The 16,317-nt window shown below is 39.0% G+C and overlaps 1 protein-coding gene across 1 annotated transcript in view; it reads left to right on the top strand.

Moving 5' to 3' along the window:
• rerg (RAS like estrogen regulated growth inhibitor) overlaps positions 1-15,916 on the top strand; it is a 119,587-nt gene extending 103,671 nt beyond the window's left edge. The window contains exons 4-5 of the mRNA XM_062983131.1: positions 7,506-7,579; positions 9,762-15,916. Coding sequence (XP_062839201.1) covers positions 7,506-7,579; positions 9,762-10,169 — 482 coding nt within the window. The 3' untranslated portion in view covers positions 10,170-15,916. The remainder of the gene's footprint in view (positions 1-7,505; positions 7,580-9,761) is intronic.
• Positions 15,917-16,317: the final 401 nt, after the last annotated feature.

Here is a 16,317-nt window from a genome sequence, read left to right as displayed (position 1 = left end):
CCAAATTTACTAAAAAAATAAGCCAATGTTAACGCAAGGAAAAATCTCTCTTGCAAACAAAGTTATTTATTTTATAGGGGCTTTTTTACCACTTACAATCTCTACTTTTTAAACGTTTCTCTTGTGACCATGGGTTTTTTTTTTTTACACAGCAGCGATACAATATTATTGTAAACAACAAGATATGTAGAATACACATTACTTGTGGTCTTTAAAATGTGCTTGGGTTCTCTGTGGCATTGATAAAAGTGGATGTTTTATTTTTTTCTAAAAACCACTGGGGTTCAAAGGCAGGTTGTTTGGAGCTATGTGTAATTTATGGATCGACCTAGAATAGCTGCCCTGGTGGCACAGCAGGTTAAACCACTGAGCTGCTGAACTTGCTAACTGAAAGGTTGGCGGTTCCAATCCAGGGAGTGGAATGAGCTCCCGCTGTCAGCCCCAGCTTCTGTCAACCTAGCAGTTCAAAAACATGCAAATGTGAGTAGATCAATAGGTACCACTCTGGCGGGAAGGTAACAGTGCTCCATGCAGTCATGCTGGCCACACGACCTTGGAGGTGTCTACGGACAACACCGGCTCTTTGGCTTAGAAATTGAGATAAGCACCAACCCCCAGAGTCGGACACGACTAGACTTAATGCCAGGGGAAAACCTTTACCTTTACCTAGAATATTTATTTCCTCAAGAAAGCATCAAAAGTATTTTGTGTTTAACCCAGAGCTTTGAAAGGTAATGCTGGCTGGGGATTCTGGGAGTTGTGGCCCAAAAGTAATATTTTCAACCACTGATATCAAGGAAGGTATATAAAGATGGCTCAGATCATTGATCCATTTAACGCAGTGATCCTTTACTATCTCCAAGATTTCTTCAGTGATTCTTTCCTTGCCCTTCTTCAGATGTTAAGTAAGGATTGAACCTGGGATCTTGTGCATGCAAAGTATGTGCTTTTACAAGATTAGCTACTGAAACCCATTCTAATAGTGTCTGTGGGGTTCAACCCAAAGCACAAAGTATATGTTATATGGGGGAGGCTGATTTTGTGTTTAGACTTTTCTCCCATCTATATGTATCATTATGGATGTATATAGAAATAAAAATCTCAAGTCCCAAACACTTTTGACCCCAAGCATTTTGGATAAGAGATACTCTGTCAAGGACAGAACGCCACAAGATTCAAAGTAACAGAGTTTATTAGGGTGTCAGAAACAGAGCCACGAGGCTCAATCATAACATACTCAACTATACCATTCTCAAGTAAATCATTTTTGCTGTTGCCATGGCAGCTATTTGTCATCATCCTTTCCAAATATTATATCCAGTTGCCTAAAGGAAGAATATTCAAGTCACTTAGCATCATACAAATTTAATACACCTTCTGTTGCCACCCTGTGCCCAGGCTTCTCTCCTCAGGCAGGAGGAATTGGTGTAGCATATGGATCACAGAAAGCAGCTTTCATAATGGTCCTGAGGAGATGCTGATGGTAGCTTCCTGCCTTGTGTATCAGAATGGAAATAAACGAGCATGGCCTTGGGCTTTTTAAGAGCCAGGTTTATAAAGACAGATTCCAGAATGCATTCCAGAGGGATCGAACAGAATGCCCCAAAGAGGCCTGAAGGAAAGGAGAGGTGCTGGTGAATTGAACTTTGGCTTACAAACAAAAACAAAACTGCAGACTTCCATGTGGCAGAAAAAGAATTGGATCTGCTCTGTAGTTTTCAAGGTGCCCCCCCCCCCCCATCTTCTGCCTCACTCTTCTCCATGTAGAACTGAATAAGATTAGGCAATGGACTTACCACAATAAACTGTGCCAGAGATGTTCCTTTTTTATTGTGTCAGAAGTGATTTGAGAACATACTTCGAGTTGCTTCTGGTGTGAGAGAATTGGCCATCTACAAAGACGCTGCCCAGGGGATGCCTGGATGTGTTACCATTCTGCTGGGAGGCTTCTCTCGTATCCCGGCAAGCTCAAGCTGACAGACAGGAGCTCACCCCAACTTGCAGATTCGAACTGGCAACCTTCAGGTCAACAATCCAATCTTAAGGTCAGCAGTCCAGCCGGCACAAGAGTTTAACCCATTGCACCACCGCGGCTCCATAAAACTTAAAGGCGTTCTGGTATGATTTTCTTTAAGGAAGCCAGTGTAGTGTGATGGTTTGAGCATTGGATTGTAACTCTGGATGACCAGGGTGCAAATCACTGATTTGCTTGGAAACCAACTGGGTGAACTTGAGCAAGCCACACTCTCTCATCTTCAGAGGAAAGCAAGGGCAAATTCATATTTTAGAGAACAACTGAAGCATTTTCTGCAGAGTCCACTGTAAAAGACTGCGTTTGTTGCTAATAGATTCGAGCAAATGTCTATATGGCATTCAGAAATCTTTCATTTTTGCCAACTTTTTCATAACCCCAATAATGAGCTAAAGGGACCCCATTTGAGGTTGAGACCCACAGTTTAAGAAGCAGTGTCTTAGAGGACCTCTCACAATATGAAGCCATCGCTGGGCTGTACCCATTGATGTGGCTGGGGAAGAGATCCAGCATCGTGCAGAGTTTCTACGTGCAAGAACTGCTAATTGTTTATTTTGCAGTGTTCTTATTAACTCCATGGCACAAATCAACCCAGGGGAGATTTTCTTTCTTTCCCATTCTGCTCCCTCCTTTTCTTCTTGCAGCCTCCCCTTCATAAGAACTACATACATCTGGCAATTTGGAAGTAAATTAGTTTGGGAGTAGAAAGGACAATGCATGGCTGCGTCAGTACTTTGTCTCCTGCCTGTTGTTTTACGCCAGGACAGAGCTAAACAAAACTATTGTCTTGGGCATGGATCTAAATATTTAAAGTGTGAGTTTTACATATTTCAAAATGTTAGCTTTTTTGAGCCAGTTGGGGAAAAAGAATGTGATATAAGAGACAGCCAGACTGATGTCACTCATCAGAATAGCAACAGTGGGAGAATGTACAAAGCAATTGGCCTGTCAAATGTCTAGCATTGTGTTTCCTTATTACGGCTGTCATTCCATATCGTATTTACAGATTTGTACCCTTGAGTTGCAGTTCTTTAATAACTTTGTATTCAATAGTACTACATATTCACAATTGTGCCACTGTTAGTATAGTTGATAATAATCCCGCAACCTGAAAAGTCAGCTGATGCACCAAGTAACAGACCTGTACAGCTGGCAACTAGGGCACAAGGAGTGACATTTCCAGCCACATCCCACCAGCAGAACCCTGTCACATGTTAAACTTGATTCAGTGGTGCAAGTAGGGTAGAAATGTCATTCTCCTTCTGCTTTGATTGAAACCTGAATTGAAATCCTTATGATGGCTATTAAGATGGCTGGAGAGGGAGGTGTTGGGCCAGGAGACAATGCTTACACATTTGTAATTCAGTGGCTGATATAAGATAGGGTTTCTTAAACTTTCTCTCTTTCTGCCCAAGAAATGTTTGTGTGACCCCAGGTACATTGGTATAAAAACCAAACATTTATTAATAATAAATCGATATTTGTTAAACAGGCTGAATTTCCTTTTTATGGACTACAGCTGAAGCATTTTCTGCAGAGTTGACTGTAAACACTTCACATTGTTGCTAACAGATTTCTGTAAATGAGTGGCATTCAGAAAGCCTTTTCCCTTGCCAAATTTTTTACAACCCCCAAATTAAGCTAAGGGGACCCCATTTGGAGTCGGTACCCACAGTTTAAGAAGCAGCAATATATAACTTCAAGAAGGTTGATACTATGTAAGAAGATAAGATTTCTTATTAGTAGATCCTAAGTGAATTATAATTAAAATAAATATTTACATGTATATTAATAACCTAAGTACTAACAAAAGAAATTATTTTCAAGATATGTAGATAATTGTAGATAGAAAAAATAGAGTTTGAATTACTTAATGGATAAAATAAGGGGAAGGAATATTATGCAGAGTTGAAAGAGAAGAGAAGAGAAGAGAAGAGAAGAGAAGAGAAGAGAAGAGAAGAGAAGAGAAGAGAAGAGAAGAAGGGATAATATAAGAAGATAAAAGAAATCAACTTAGATCCTGAAGGATAATCTGTTGTTCTTGTTAAAGAAGATGTCATAGTTGGAAAAAAAATTCTTTTACTTCACTTCCTCCTGATACAAAATAATACCTATAAAGATACTCCCTCCCCCTCTATGTCTTTGATGATACAATAGACTCATGTGTAGAACCTAAGATACTACACTTAGGCAGAAAAAATTAAATGCAAAGATACAAAATGGATAAAGCCTGGCTCAACAACAGTCTTATGTCAGAAAGATCTTGTCGTCTTTGTTGACAACAAGTTGAACATGAGCCATGAGTGTGATGCAGCAGCTAAAAAAAACCAATGGGATTTTGAGCTGCATCAAAAGGAGTATAGTGTCTAGATTGAGGGAAGTCATGGTGCCGTTGTATTCTGCTTTGGTTAGACCTCACCTGGAATACTGTGTCCAGTTCTGGGCACCACAGTACAAAACGGATATTGACAATCTGGAAGATGTCCAGAGGAGGGCAACTAAAGTGATCAAAGGTCTGGAGACCATTAATCCCTATGAGGAGCATCTTAAAAGAACTGGGTATGTTTAGCCTGCAGAAGAGAAGGTTGAGAGGAGACATGATAGCCATGTATAAATATCTGAAAGGATGTCATAAGGAAGAGGGAGCAGGCTTGTTTTCTGCTGCCCTTGAAACTAGGACTAGGAGCGATGGGTCAAATTACAGGAAAGGAGCTTCCACCTAAACATTTGGAAGAACTTCCTGATTGTACGGGCTATTCAACAGTGGAACTCTCTGCCTCAGAGTGTGGTGGAAGCTCCTTCCTTGGAAACTTTTAAACACAGGCTGGATGGCCATCTGTCAGGGATACTTTGATTGTGCTTTTCCTGCATGGCAGGGGGTTGGACTAGATGGCCCATGAGGTCCCTTCCAACTCTATTATTCTATGTTTCTATTTAACTAACATGGCTCCATAATTTACATACTATAATCTGTGATGTTTCCCGTCTTTCCCATCTTTTTTCCCCTTTTAATAGTTTCATTGAGTTTTTTCCCCCTTTTTTTGAAAAAAAAAACCCCAACTTATTTGTACTGGGTAAAAAAAAAGAAGCAATGATATAGGATATTGGCAAACAATGCATTAACTTCCTGCATTTACTCCATGGCCCTTACTCTTTCCCTTTATTTTTAAACAACCTTGTGATATAGCTTAGGTTGACATCAGAGTTTAAAAACCTTACTTATTTAGACTGGAAATGTCAGGATTTTTCAGACAGGGCTGGGCTAACATTTATGTAGGTAAGAGTGTGTAGTCTTACTGAATAAAGAGTAGGTACAGATCCATAACTCTATATTGTTGTCGTGATTGTTGTTATGTGCCTTCAAGACATTTCCAACTCATGGTGTTTTCTTGGCAAGATTTATTCGGTGTGATTCCATGGCCAAGCAGGGATTTCAATCCTGGGCTCCTAGTCCAATTCTCAAACAACTACACCATGTGAACTTTGAGTTATATCTTCTTAATTGCAGTGCTGAATATTAGCACAGACCAAAGTGAATGAACACTCTACACTGTGATATTCATTGCCATCATCAGCTTGCAGTCACTTGTAGCACATACAGGATGTTTTGATTTGAAGATTTTAGAACAAATGGAATACAATGGCAAGATAACTAGAACTGAACCCAAGAGACCGGCTTCTGTCTTTTTTCTGTCAACATCAAACATGACCTCAGGTAGAAAAGATATTGCATTTTTAATTTTTCAAAGGATGTTCCAGAAGGCAGAAAATAATAGCTGCTTCTCAAAATGAATAAGTATATGAACTACTGATCACAACCACTTGTTTCCAAGGTGAATAAGTGGTTCCAGGACCTTGGAGAGCTCTAAGCAGAAATAATACAGTAGAGTCTCACTAATCCAAGCCTCACTTATCCAAGCCTCTGGATAATCCAAGCCATTTTTGTAGTCAATGTTTTCAATATATCGTGATATTTTGGTGCTAAATTCATAAATACAGTAATTACAACATAACATTACTGTGTATTGAACTACTTTTTCTGTCAAATTTGTTGTATAACATGAAGTTTTGGTGCTTAATTTGTAAAATCATAACCTAATTTGATGTTTAATAGGCTTTTCCTTAATCCCTCCTTGTTATCCAAGATATTCGCTTATCCAAGCTTCTGCCGGCCCGTTTAGCTTGGATAAGTGAGACTCTACTGTATTGCAAAAGCTTGGCTGGGACCATTTATTTCTCCCCAAACTACCATTATTGGGTCACCACTTTATGGAGTATAGAGAGCCTTCCAGAATTAGCCTTCTAGCTCTGAATCTTGTCATACATTGCCTCTCAGTCAAGTGTCATCTTAGACATTGCTTGGGAAGGTGAATGGGGGAAGTCTGGGGGACCTAATATAAAGCTGGATTGTTTCTCAGGAGAAGCTGATTCTGTTATCTCACAAGCTCCTGGTTGACCAACTCTGGCTCAAAAAGGTATGGAGATACCTAGAATCTCCATTACTTTTACAGCTTCCTTTTCCAATTCAAACAGCTCTTGGCTCTTCTGCAAACTGAGGGTAAAGGCACAAGACAAAAAATTAAGGAAACAGTTTAAAGTTACTTAAATGATATGTAACATATGTAATCCTAGGAAATTTACTCAGCATTGTCTGGATTGAGATTTGTGATTTTTTTTAGGGTTCAGATGAAACAAAAGCCTGTGTTCAAACTGAGAATTTTAAAATTGTGCTTTTTACCATGTTCTGTGGAAAAATAAACCCCAAAGAGGTTTGTATGGGGATGGGAGAAGAAAGTTTGTCCGTTGGTCCCAAATTTGCACATAAATATTTAGAATATCCACCTGATTCTAAATATTTACATTTCGTCCAAATCAGTTTAAATATATATACAACAGAGTCTCACTTATCCAATGTTCTGGATTATCCAACGCATTTTTGTAGTCAGTGTTTTCAATATATCGTGATATTTTGGTGCTAAATTCGTAAATACAGTAATTACTACATAGCATTAATGTGTAATGGACTACTTTTTCTGTCAAATTTGTTGTATAACATGATGTTTTGGTGCTTAATTTGTAAAATCATAACCTATTTTGATGTTTAATAGGCTTTTTCTTAATCTCTCCTTATTATCCAACATATTCGCTTATCCAACGTTCTGCTGACCCGTTTATGTTGGATAAGTGTATTCTAAAACAAAAAAAAATACAGAAAGCCAAAATGTTTGTTTCTGATGTGCCCAGAATAGTTAGCTGATGGATCAAGTCCAAATCCATATTGGCCTTATTAACTGACATACCAAGTTTGGTGATCAAGCATTTTGATTTATACAGTAGAACAGATAGATAAATGAATACTTAATAATATAGATGTAACACAAAACAAGCAGAAGGAAATGGTTCCTAGTTGATAAGACAAGCGGAAAGATGCTTTATTTAACTTAGTGTTTCTTGTTTGTGTTTCTTTCTTAAGAATCCACTTATCGACATCAAGCCACCATTGATGATGAAGTCATTTCCATGGAAATATTAGATACAGCTGGGCAGGTAAGCAAGAACTGCTGTCCTCGCAGAAAAATGCTGGCACCGGGAAATAGAACTTAACATCAGGGAAAAGCAATGAGCTATTTGAGACAAAAGTGGAGCAGGAAAAATGGAGCAATCCCAAGTCAGCAGGACAATTGGAAGAAAAATAGAGGGAAAGGAATCCTTTTGATTCCCCTGGTTATTTGATTGCTTTTCTCACAAGAGCAGAAAGTTTATTTAGGAGTGACAATGACCACAGAAGAAAAGACCAACAATGCCATAGGCGAGACTCCCAAGAAGTCACCTTATCTAGATCTAGCCCAGCCCGCAGGCAATATAAAGTGATTGCCTCAGCCAATGTATGATCCAGGGTGAAGATGATAGACTTGCCATTGCCTACTGGCAAGCTCTCTAAACTGGCCTGCTATCCTCAGGTGAGGGAGCAGATGTCCCCTTAATCCATAAGGTATTGTAAAATGCATGTAAAATTTCAAGAGGGCCATCTTTATCAAAGCGATATTTCAATGGACCCTGGAAGTAGAAAACAAGGATAAGAAATGACCAAACTGATTTGTGGTTATACTCTGAAGCTGTTGATCGTCTTCAAAAAGAAGTATACAGGTGGCATCGAGTTACTTGCAGCAGTAAGACTTCTTTGTTCAGAGTTTGTTTTTAGCTTTTTCTTTAGCTTTTCTTTTATTTATTTATTTTATTTCCAACATTTATATCCTGCCCTTCTCACCTGAAGGGACTCAGGGTGGCTTACAACAATGGCAGTAATTCGATGCCTACACAAGATCAAAATTACACAGTACATAAAATCAATTAAAACTATTAAATACAATATAATTTTTTTTAAAAAAAACTATTTTAAAACAAATAGTCAGATCTATTCGTCCACAAAAACCTTGTGCTTTAGCCATAAGACAGTCCGTGTCATCTTTGCCATTATTCATTAAAAGCCTGAGCACATAACCATGTTTTTAGGGCTCTTCTGAAGCCCAAAAGTGTTGGAACTTGTCGAATATCTCTGGGGAGGGTGTTCCACAGCCGGTTTTATCATTTCTCATGTATCCATGTTTATTATTATTCAGTTGCGGTACTGTTCTTAGATAATATGTTATGAAAAGAGTTTTAAAATTATGCTTAATAAATACATAGGGGAACATTTGATATATGAGAAGTCATAGGGGATGAATTATGCCCAACATAAATTGGTCCCGTTTGGTGGGTGCAACCTCTTTAAATGAAAAATATTCACCTCTGGACCTCCAGATATAGATCTCTCATCAGTCAGGTCTAGAAAAGCAGCAACAAACAAAGCATAAAGCAGAAGTGGGTAAAAGCATGACAAACCTTTTCCAATTTTTTTCTTTTTTGCACATTACATTGCAAATGAAAATTCAAAAAAGCAGTTGTCTTTTCCACTCACTCAGGAACAAAACAAGGTCTTCAGCTTTTTCTGCCAAAGAGTGCTGGTGCCTCTGCAAACCACAGCTCCCATGGTAATTTAAGTGGCGTCAAACTGCATTATTCTCATGGTGTAGATGCACCCTCAATTGCATGATCCAAGGCTTGTTTGTCCCTGAACAATGTTTTATATCTATATCGATATCGATATATCAATGAGGTGGCTTATATTCTGCCATCATGAACTAGGTCATACCAAAGGGGGGGGGGGGATGAGAACCTTTTGCCCTGCAGAGATTTTGGGCCATTGCCCCTGCAGTCCCTTACCACTGGCTATGCTGGATGGAGCTATATCTTGAAAGACAGCTTTTCTCTGATCCCTGGCTTAAAGGGAGGATTCTGGTTCACTGCATAACACAGAGTGATGTAAATGGTACAGATATCAAGAAAGAACAAGCTCCTGGGTTCCCAATTTTACTACCCCTCTGATGTTTCTTTTCTTGTTTGTCCAGCCATGCCCTCATGGTTCATGCTGAAAAGCACCATAAAGCTATTGAAGTACTTGTCACACAAGAATGTAGAATTATGCTTTTCTCCTGCTGCTATGTCTAGCACTTGCATTTTGCAATACCTAGCCCTGGAGAAGTTTCTGACACTTTAATGGATCATAGGCAGAATCTATGACAGGGCTGCTAAATCAACCTAGCAGCCTCTGTTATCACAGGTACCAAGCATCTAATACGTGTCTCTTTTGCCTTCAAATCAGCTTTCCTTCATTTCTCCTTTCCAACAGGAAGACGTCATTCAGAAGGAAGGGCACGTACGATGGGGAGAGGGCTTTGTGTTAGTATATGATATCACTGACAGAGGAAGCTTTGAAGAGGTCCTGCCACTTAAGAACTTGCTGGATGAAGTCAAAAAACCAAAAAATGTGACTTTGATCCTAGTTGGAAACAAAGCAGACCTGGACCACTCAAGGCAGGTCAGCACAGAAGAAGGGGAGAAGCTGGCCACAGAACTAGCATGTGCTTTTTATGAATGCTCTGCTTGCACAGGGGAAGGCAACATCATGGAGGCCTTTTATGAGTTATGCCGGGAAGTACGGCGACGGAAGATGGTCCAAGGGAAGACCAGGAGAAGGAGCTCAACCACTCATGTCAAACAAGCAATCAACAAGATGCTCACCAAAATCAGCAGTTAGATAATATATACATGTGTCAACATTTATTGTAGAGATAGGTTAAACTTGGGTGAAAAGGGATCACGTGATCAGATTGTAAAAGAGCTTTGAAAATTTGCTTTGAGGGGCTACAACTACTAGAATCCCTCATACAGTATGGCTGCTGGCCATGTTAGCTAGGGCATTCTCAGAGCTGTATTACCCCAAAAATCAGCATGGTCCATGTTTTCTGCACTCTCTCTCTTTTAAACTATCACATTTTTCTTCCTGAAGTTATGGCGAGTAAAACAGGTTTTACAATGAGGGTAGTTGCTCCACTCCAGTTTAGTTCACAGCCAAATCATATTCTCACACACATGATTTAGAGAATAGGGGATGTATTGGAATGTGTCCTACAGGTTACTCCTTTACTACCCAGCATGTTCACATACCTTGATTATATGATGACTTATCATTGGCTAATAGGTTGCTCTTCAGTTTCATTGTATTATGATAGGTAACTTTTTACCAATGATAATTACTGTAAAAATCTTTTACCATCAACAGTGTACCATAATACACATGTGATCATTCACAAATGATTCATCTGTAACATCCAACCAATTGATGAGTACAATCTGTCAAACTCACACTCAACTGGAAACCCAAGAAAACAAAGATCTGGAAACTTAATGACCAGATTGGGGTGACATATGGGAAAGTTCTACCTAGTGGTTCCATTACATCACTCTTATATGGTGATGCTAAATATCTGCATGCAGGTCTACCTTCGTCAGATGTTGTCATGTCACCATTACAATGACAACTAAAAAAAATTACAAAGCCAAATATCTCCTCAAAAATAGGCTAATGACAATAGTTACATAGCTGCCAAAAATGTACATCCACATTATACTCATTTTCTCGATTATACTCTGAACATCAGAATTGCACAATGGTTTAAAAAATCAACAACCATGTGCGTAGGGGAACTTACACAAATTTAAAGACACTACCAGGATTCTGACTGTGTTCTCTGCTGTACTTTGTAGAAAACTGCAGGCAGGCAACCAGCTTAGCAGGTGTCTATATGCTCATTGTAATGAAGTTGACGATTGATAAATTATCAGTTTACCAATAGTCAGTCTCTAAGCTTTTAGAATGCTTATATATCTGGCTGGCAATCTGTGGATGGCATAGTATAGACCTTTTGAAGAACTATATTATAATGCATTGTAGTTTTTAAAAATGATGACAATGCTTCCATTGTGTCTCTTTCCCTGGACAGTTTTAATACTTACATTTTGGTAGGACATCTTCAAGCACTCGGCTAATGGAAGCTCTCCAAAGAGTTGATGGAATCCACTGCATTTGTCTTGTTTATTTCTTATGTTGCTTTTCAGCTGTGAAGGTTTTCCTGATGCATTACACAAATGTTACAATAATCAAACACCCAGCTGCAAACAGATTGTATCAAAAAGGAAGGATATACTTGGCTGGAAAATGCCATGTCTGTAAACTTTCCAAAGTTAGACAGCATTTGTAATAATTATCCTTTTCACAGAGATTTTGCTTTCTTGTTGAGTCCCTAATTGGTGCATTCATTCCTAACTTAAAGTGAACTGGGGCTTGAAACAGGCCTCAGATGGGGAGAGACACGGCTCACATCAGCTCACCTCTTATTAGTGTTGATGTGTTGAATACTGGCATCCACACAGATCATACAATAAGATATATTTGTCAATGGTATGTGTTGATTACAAAGATTAGTTCCCCATGGGTGGTCTTTGAGGGTGATAGTGGGATATATCAACATCACGGATTGTTCTGGCATCTGATTTCATTATGATTGATGGTTTCTGTAAAAAGATTTTTTTTTGAAAAACCTGTACTTGACTGACAGGATTGGCTGGTGTCCCTTATTATAAGGGATGACTATTTTTGAAATTGGAAAGATTTTTCTATATAGATAGAATGATGTGACTAAAGCATCCTGTATATTGGGGTGTGAGCCTTCCTAAAGACAGAAATGTGTGCATTGTGCCATTTGCTTCTTCAAATGAAGGTAAAGTAGCAGAGGCCCAATTGGGGAAGGGGGTCTGGCAGAGGGGCAAGGACAGATGAGGTTGATGGGTTGGAAATGTCTTTGGAAATGGAGAGTGGAGATGTCTTTCCAAATCCATACATTAGTGGAATATTCCCATGTTTTTTTTGTTTGTTTGTTTTTTTAAAATCTCCCATATGAACCCAAAAGCCAGCCAAATATGCCCACCTGTCTCTAGATTTTAATGGAAAGAAATTCCTTTTTGGTGTGTGGTAGCCCTGCAATTCCTTCTTGGACCGCAAAAAGATCAAACCAATCCATACTCCAGGAAATAAAGGCCGACTGCTCATGGACCAAGGGCAAGATGGATGGACGGTATCCTTGAAGTGACTGGCTTATCCTTGAAGGACCTGGGGGTGGTGATGGCCAACATAGAGCTCTGGTGTGGGCTGGTCCAGGAGGTCATGAAGAGTCGGAAGTGACTGAAAAAATAAACAACAACAGCCCTACAAAGAGATTCTGTACCAACAACAAAATAACTAATGGTGGCCTACTCCATATTGAAATTTTGATACAGACTGAAGATGCATCAGTGCACATGACATTTTTGGTTTTACATGTATTGGAAATATGCAGCTGTACACAGCCAAATGTGTGTAAGAGAGAGAGAGAGAGATGGTCCAACATTTAGACAGAGTCGAGTCGCTATTTTGAGGAAGGTGATGGTAAGGACTTAGGCACAGATCTGTATGTGTCACATGGAAAATATTTCAACACAAAAGTATTCATTCCTGCACATAAAATGGCATTTGCTTTGCAAGAATAAATATTTATGCATTTAAATACTGTTTTCTATGTAGACAGTGCTGTTCCCTATGCAGAAAATGCAGTCTGCTGCATAAAACAGTCATATGTGAATTTTGCACAGTCCTCAATTCAGTCCTTCAAATCAGCAGAGTTTTAGAAGAATTTCTCACAGCAGGGAAACAATTCCTGAATTTATCCATTGCTACCTTTGAGAAGAATGTTAGTGAATAATTACATCCCTGTCTGGATTTAAATCCCAACATATCCAACTACTGTAATGTTAAAATAAGGTTGCCACCCTTTCTTTCCAGATAGGCTTTTACTTTCCAACACAATTCTCAACCCATTGCAGTGCTACCAGGATAAGGTTGCTCATGAATGTGCAAGCAGGGATGGTCTGCAGCTGCAGCAATGTACCTCCAGATGTGGAGTGGTCAATGAAGTCATAACTGACCCTGAGGGTGCACCTACACTGTAAAATGAATGCAGTTTAATATTAATTTAAATGCCATGACTCAATGCTTTGGAATCATGGAAGGTGGGGTTTCACAAGGACTTCAGCTTTTTCTGCCAAAGAGTGTTGGTGCCTCAGCAACCTCCAGCTCCTATGGTAATTTAAGTGGTCAAACTGCGTTATTTCCATGGTGTAGAAACACCCTCAACTGTATGATCCAAGGGCTGTTTGTCCCTGACCAGTGTTTTATACACAGAGTACAGAAACAGGGCCCACTAGCTAAAGGCTTACAAGGCTCTATAGCAGGAAACATAAACAAGCAAAGTATAAGAAATCGGAGTAGTCAAGCTAGTGGGAAGAACATGACAAAAGTTAGAAATTACTGTCAATCTTTCAAGGAAGGAAAAATAAATCTACACTGAGCAATCAAGACTCTTTAAGCTTTGCTACCGTCTGTCACTGGAAATCCTGTCAAAATGGAATCATGTTACATTAACTCCTTTCAACACAGCTGCCAAAGCGCTGAAATGAAGATTTCTGGGAACAATGCACACATATTAATATACTCTTTGACAATTTTAAAAGCACTAGTCTGGGGCTAAAGACACTAAATGCACCAGATTTTATCTGATCTTGGAAGCTAAGCAGGGTCAGCTCTGGGTAACATTGTGCTGATGAATACAGGGAAAGGGCGATGACACCAAAGTCTAATCTGGACAATGGATCAGGCCAAAGTGGACCCAATCCTGCTGTTCAGATTGCCCTCAAACCAAAGGATACTATGGTTTGTTGGTTTCCAGCAAGATATAGCTATATACTGTGTTTTCCCGAAAATAAGACAGTGTCTTATATTAATTTTTGCTCCCAAAGATGCTCTAGGTCTTATTTTCAGGGGATGTCTTATTTTTCCATGAAGAAGAATTCACATTTATTGTTGAACAAAAAATTGAACATTTATTATATACTGTACAGTAGTTGTCATCATAAACCAGCATAACCAGACAAATTGTGAATCCTATCAAAATTTTGTTGTTACTACCAATATTTCCATGTACAACATTTTATGGTATGTACATTTACCAATCCTGCATGCTCTGGTGTTCTATTTGGTGGGCATGCTTCCAAACAAAACTTTGCTATGTCTTACTTTCGGGGGAGGCCTTATATTTAGCAATTCAGCAAAACCTCTACTAGGTCTTATTTTCTGGGGATGTCTTATTTTAGGGGAAACGGTACATAACAATGAAGGCATCAACCACAACCTCCACAGGTCCTCAGAAAGACATGGAAGAGGATGTCATCATTACGCATCTAGCTATAGTCATAGAGACTTCTTCTTCTTCCCCCCAGCTGTCCACTCACCTAGCATGGCTGTGGTGCAGGGAAACAGTCCCAGAAGGAAGGTGAATCCTGTGGAAAGGACGTGGGAAGATGTTTCCTAGTTCTGCTATGGTGGAACTTCATGATACATCTCCTGCTGTAGGATCTTAGCTGTTTTAGTGTGGGTACTCCCAAACTTGTAGCAGAGAGGCTGTGTTAAACAAGTGACTTGCAGGCCAACATCTGTTTGAGGTGGTACAAACCATACCATATATCCTTCTCAATTTTTGAATCTCTTCCAAGTTAAAACAATCAGTCATATCTTTCAACAAATCAACATCACAGGAATAGCAGGAAGGAGCAAAAAAGGAAATGACCTTTAACCCTGATATCCAGACTATTATCCATTTCTATTTTTAATTTTAAATTATCTTTTATTGATTTTGGGAGGAGCAGACATTTGTTTGTAACAGACATTTGCTGCTGTTCTTAATGGTGTTGTGGAAGGTATCTGGAAAACTTCAGCCAAATGGACATGAAAGGTCTGAGGTTTAGCTGGTTCTGTTTTTAATGTCTTTTTGAGCTATTCAAGGCTGTCTTTCAGGAGAGAAAGGCATTTGTAAAATATATTGGCTTTAAATGAACAATATTTCTCAGCCAGTTGACATAGCTGACTTTATTTTCCTTGGAAACATTAATCTATAATAAAAGTGTAATATTAAAAGCTCTGGGCTTTTGGACGCGAGTTCTTCCTTTGGTGCCAGAATTTAAATATAATATCTCAGTCACCTTATCCTGTGACATGGAAATGAACGATTAAGAGTCCAGTCCAATGAAAGAAGCGACTCTGCTTCTGAAATCAACAGAAAGAATTTACCACATCCATCCAATTGCTTTCAATAGGGTTTTGATTTTCGATAAACATCTATAAACATTTATTAAGAACCGTCTCTTGTTTTCAAAAGAGGTCACTCACAGGAAAATGCTTTCATTTTTTGACATATTGCTTTTGCATAAGGAAAGAAATGATAGAAGGGATGAGGCTGGTATGATGATTTTAGATGTGGAGTACATAGACTTACAAGACTTCTCTGGTATAGGCATTTCCCAACATGTGATGGAAAACTGTGGTATTGTACCTAATAATAAAGCAATTGCCTGTTATTGTGTGTTGTTTGACTTAAACCTGGAACACATTCTCCACTCTAAGAACCTGAAAACCAGAATAGATAACCTTTATTTTGGCACCATATGAAGATAGATATTTCCTGGTGTATCATTTTCCAGACTGGAGGACACACCCTAGGAAACACAAGGAAAGGATCTTCAAAGACAGATCTTTTCTCTTTCTTCCCTTTTGCAGGCCAAACACAGGATCTGTTACTGACTCTTCCTATAATCCCCAGAAAGGATTCACTCCAAGACTTCCATTTTATGAAATAGAGTGTCATCTCTTCTCAGAACCTGCAGTAGTTCCAGGAACATCATACCATTCATCAGTTTCTTTCCAGTAGAATTTTTCTCTTTGCACATTGTAGCTAACTCTAATAACTCCATTAGCACAA

The sequence above is a fragment of the Anolis carolinensis genome, chromosome 5 (genome assembly GCF_035594765.1).
Source record: "Anolis carolinensis isolate JA03-04 chromosome 5, rAnoCar3.1.pri, whole genome shotgun sequence".
In the NCBI taxonomy this organism is placed as follows: Eukaryota; Metazoa; Chordata; class Lepidosauria; order Squamata; family Dactyloidae; genus Anolis; species Anolis carolinensis.
This window is presented reverse-complemented; position numbering and strand designations above follow the sequence as displayed.